At 39.7% G+C, this 5,000-nt stretch overlaps 1 protein-coding gene across 1 annotated transcript in view; it reads left to right on the top strand.

Annotated features, from left to right (window-relative positions):
- Positions 1-5,000, top strand: part of LOC138020358 (cyclic nucleotide-gated channel-like) — a 16,952-nt gene that overhangs the window by 178 nt on the left and 11,774 nt on the right. Inside the window, exons 2-3 of the mRNA XM_068867360.1 lie at positions 1,983-2,058; positions 3,507-3,684. Of these exons, the coding sequence (XP_068723461.1) occupies positions 1,983-2,058; positions 3,507-3,684 (254 nt within the window). The remainder of the gene's footprint in view (positions 1-1,982; positions 2,059-3,506; positions 3,685-5,000) is intronic.

Genomic DNA, 5,000 nt, shown 5'->3' with positions numbered 1-5,000 from the left:
TCACCTTGAGTTGCCATGCTGTCAGTTTCTGGAGTGAGGGGCGACTGCTATGCAAGGAAAACGTCATCTAAAATAGGTTGTTTGCAACTTCTGGATGACGAACATAAGAAGCTCATAGGAGATCTCTTAGAGAGCTTAAGCACGCGAGTTTGTGAGACGCGGAAGGCAACCGGAAGTGAGCTGTTTTCCCATTTAACCTGTTTTCACACAACCCCATTTACATTGCTAAGTATCTTTTCTCCATTAGAGATGTTTAATATAAAATCGCGAAGACACCACTGTCCTTGCACGCGAATTTTTTTCTTCCGCTTGCCGTTAAGCGTCTCAAAAACGCGCGTGCTTAAGGTCCCTATTAGAGAGCTTTAGGAACGACAACGGCGACGGCAACAAAAACGTCACAAATTTGCATATTTAGTGGGCAAAAATAATAGCTTTGCACGCTCTGCACGTGCGTTTTTCATTTTTGTCCATTTCTTTGCCGTCGTCAGCAAAACAGCAAAGTGAAATAGTCAAATTTGAGGTTTTATGGAGGACGTCAACACTTACAGATAATTTTCATTTTCTCTCCTAATTTAAGCGCCGCTCATAACGTTTTCATTCCTGAGGGACTGTCATACCTTAGTCATATTAAAAAGCTTGGAATAGTCGTGAAGTGATTTTATGTTTTGAGATGACATTCTCGTTGCCGTTCCCGTCGTCGTTGCTAAAGCTCCCTATTGTTTTTGTCCACCAACCTGGCAACCATGACGTAACCAGCAAATTCCCTTTCCCATTTCGCAATTTTTTTTCAATCACGCCATGAAAATTTATGTACTAGTGTGGCAAAACATGTCGTCTGTTGCCCAGGAATGAAACTGTTGTGAACACCGCTTAAAGTTGGAAGAAAATATATGTAAAAAATATAGTGCTGATATTTTCAACAAAAAGGTTTGTGACGCTGTTTCTGTTTGTAGTAAGCAAAAAAGTATTGTTTTTGCTCACTAAATATTTAAGTATTTGGTGTTTTGGTTTCCGTTTTTTGTCGCGTGGGGCAAGAGTACAAGAAACGCACGTGCTTTGGAGACAAAGACAAACGAAGAGGGTTTTCTTTCTGTCGCGAAAACGTGTATCTCATTATTTTTCTCTGTTTCTCGAGAAAATTCAATAAAGAAATATCGTTAAATTTCTACCATCGTTCTCGGCTTATGGAAAGATGAAATTCCGGAAAAGATTGTTTTGTTACTTTGTAAACGGAACATATCGCTAGCGATTTTTGTCGGCAAAAGAAGTTAAAAATTACCCCTTTTCATAATTTAAAAAACATTATGTGCAACTCCAATTTGGATTGAACATGGGAGCACGCCTTTGCCAAATTACAATTGCTGTTGCTTAATAGCCCTTTTCACGGTTAGTTTTTCTCATTTACATTACAGTGTAGTCTAACGTTGATGCGAGGCAATAGGGAGCTTAAGCACGCGCGTTTTTGAGACGCGGACGACGACCGGAAGTGAGCTGTTTTCCCTTTTAGCTTGTGTTCACACAACCACGTTAACATTGCAAAGTATCTTTTCTCCATTAGAGATGATTAGTATAAAAATCTGTGAGACACCACTGTCCTGGCACGCGAAATGTTCCCTTCCGGTTGCCGTCCGCGTCTAAAAAACGTGCGTGCTTAAGCTCCCTAATTTCGGGTTAAAACTACAAAATAGCCCGAAATTGCCTCTCCTACATGCTACATTGTATTGTAATGCAAATGAGAAAAACTAACCGCGAAAAGGGCTATCGCGGGATTTTCGTTCATGTGTGTCTTGGGCAATCTACAGATTCGAGTCGACAACCCTAACATCATTGAAACATTGGGTGAAATAGTTCTTACCATGTTTTCTTATTTCGTTGCCTTTATTGAATCTCAGAATCCTGAGAGAAGGCATGATTTAAGACTGATAACATTTTATGGTGTCTACATGCCTCGGTATTCGCTTACCTCCAAATTTTAAATTCAGGTGTGGAGACTGTTGGTGTTGGAAAGAGGTACATTCTGTCAATTTACTGGGCAACTGCAACTGCCACAGGAACTGGGTAAGTTGTCAAAGGGAACCTCAACTCCGACTTATTCAATAATTTTAAGCCCAACAACGTTATATTTGCAATCTAAAAAAGTGTTCGGATCGCAAAGGAGGCTCGAAAGGGTTTTTCGTTGCTATAGTGTTTGTGAAACGATGAAAGGTACCACAGAAGGATATTTCATAGTGTAGGCAAACTATAAATATCTTTGCAACTCTATTGTTGGGTAACACTATAAGGGTACTTATGGAGTCATATCGGTTACCATGGCAACACGCCAGGACCACAAAAAGGCCCTTTAAATTTCAGTTTTTTTAATTTATCTGAAAAACTAAGTTGGTGACCTACCGTTTTTATTTCTTTGTCGGAAATCTCCCTAAATTCTTTGACTTTTTAGAGAGTATGACAAAAAGTTATCTAGATACATGGAAAAATTGTACTGGATAACTTTTCCCGAAACTTTTTTATTTGAAGTGCCATCGTAAATGATACGTGCCTGCCAAAAATCAAGATAGGTCATCGTGCAAAATCTCGAGATAAAGACAAATTTCTTCCTTAGGTGTTATTTCCGGTTCGCGCGATTTTACGCCGTATTTTCACTTCCACTGTGTTGCGCGCGCCGACGCGCTTCGTGAGTCCACAATATTTTGACCACTGTGATGACGAATATCGATAAGAGTAAAGACAACGCTCAACCACTTTCGATTTGTTAATTTCTCTTTGTTATCGAAAGAACCCAGCTACATGAAGCGCATGAGTAGTAAGTTAAAAAATTGCGATTGAATGCGGAATAGCTTTCTCGGAAATACGCCAATTTCTCGACAAACACTCGTTAGCGTGGAGGGGCTGAGGGAGAAAAAAAAGCATTCTAGCAAGATACAACTACACCCAAGTTGATGAGGTCTCTCCCTTTTTTTAGGGTCTTGCAGTTTTAATCCCTTTCGATATCTTTGCGATTATACACACCGTTAGCAACTCACTCATCAAAGCATGCTTTAAAGTGCACCTCAACTCAAGTATTTTTCATTCTAATATAAATCTTCTCGTCCAAGGCAAACATATATTACTATTATTACCCAGAATTTGTTTTTTCTGTGCTGTTCAAGCCACGTAAACTTAGCAGAACTAGCAGTAATTTGGACCCACGACAGTGATGAGAGAGGAATGGGTCTATTCTCGATTTTACGTCACAAACGGCTTTGCACTCCTGTTTTGCAAAGCTGATTTCAAGGCAGTTGGTGACGTAAAATCGAGAATAGACCCATACCTCTCACATCACGGTCGTAGGTCCAAATTACTGCTAGTTTTGATAACTTTGCGCGTCTTGCAATTGCCGGCAGATAAAAGGCGAAATATTTTGAGGTAAGAATGGTAAAACAGGTTTGCTTTTGAGGGGAAGATTACTATTTTAGACGAAAAATATTTGAGTTAAAGTGCACTTTAACATTTCTGTTCCTTTCCAGCTATGGAGATATACACGCCGTCACGTTGGAAGAGAAATGGTTTTCCATACTTTCCATGCTTGTCGGGATTGGCTTGTTCTTTGGATTAATTTTGGGTGGAATGGCGTCAATGTTGACGAACTTGGATTCAGGGAGAGCAAGATACATACATCATCTTCATGTCATTAGAGATCACATGGTAATGCTACAGAATTATGCTTTTATACGTGAAACTCAAGTTTCGCAGCTTTAAGGCTCTTATATGTTGAAATTGTTCAAGTCCTTATTCACCTTCAACAAGAAATTTGGTGAAACAGGAGTCCATACAGACCTTATTCATAAATGTCGGCCAAGAAATTATTCTTTTGTCTTGGTGCTTATTATCCTCAATAGCCTCGTTAGCACGAACAAATTTAACAGAATTTTCGCTCCAACGTGAAGCTAGTGAGGATGATTAGCACAAAGACAAAAGAATAATGTATTTGCTGCCATTTGTGAATACGGTCCATGGGCTCCTGAATGGAGTCATTTGAAGCATGAAATGGTGGGTGGGGCGGGCATTTTTGAAGATGTGATGATGGCGATGACGATAAGGATGACCACGATGATGATGACGATGACGATGACGATGACAATCTCCATGACGATGATGCCCATCGACATCAATAACTGTGCCGATGAAAGTGGGGTCATTTAAGGTGGCTCAAACTAGGGCTGATATTAGAAGGATTGACGCTACAACACTTTATCACGTAATAGCGTTGTTATGGTAGCATGTAAAACGTCAATTATTGCTAAACAAGATGCGGTCATTTTTGTGACGTACCACGTTACCATGGCAACAGAAAAGCCTTGCAAAACACCCTATATTTTGGCTTTAGTTGCTCATATCTGAAAAATGAACTGGGAGACCCCAATTTTTTATCGCAGTAAAGTGATCAGCAGGCCAAGCTGAAACTCTATGAAAAGTTTAAAAACATTTTGTGGAGCGGGTTCAGAGCTTCCTTAAGTTTTCAATTATTTAACGTGGCTCTGAATCCGCTCCACAGAAAGTTTTATTCTGGCATGCTGATTACATTTCAGAAATAAAAAGTTGGGGTCACCCAGTTCGTTTTTGAGATATGAGCAGCTAAAGCCAAGATATGGGGTGTTTTTGCAAGGCTTTCCTGTTGCCACGGTAACTTTTTACGTCACAAAATGACCGAATCTTTTTCAGGAATTATTGGTATTTGATATGGTACCCTAACATTGCTGTTAAATAAATAGATTGTTGTAGTGTCAATCCTTCTAATAGGAGCGTTTCTTTCACAACAAGCCACAAGCCCGATTTTAGTGCACGCTCTAGGGGTCCTCTGTTACCATAGAGATGTCGACGCTATCGATTTAAGTTTTATACAGGCGTCAGTTGGGAAATTGAATTAACACTTTCCATTGCATACCTTTAACCTCAATGATGATAGGTTTTTTTCAGGTCCAGTTGAGTGTTGGCATTTTTAAATGCCATTCCATTCCACC

The sequence above is a fragment of the Montipora capricornis genome, chromosome 10 (assembly GCF_036669925.1).
Source record: "Montipora capricornis isolate CH-2021 chromosome 10, ASM3666992v2, whole genome shotgun sequence".
Lineage (NCBI taxonomy): Eukaryota > Metazoa > Cnidaria > Anthozoa > Scleractinia > Acroporidae > Montipora > Montipora capricornis.
Note: the sequence above shows the minus strand (reverse complement) of the source record. Positions and strands in the feature narration are given on the sequence as shown.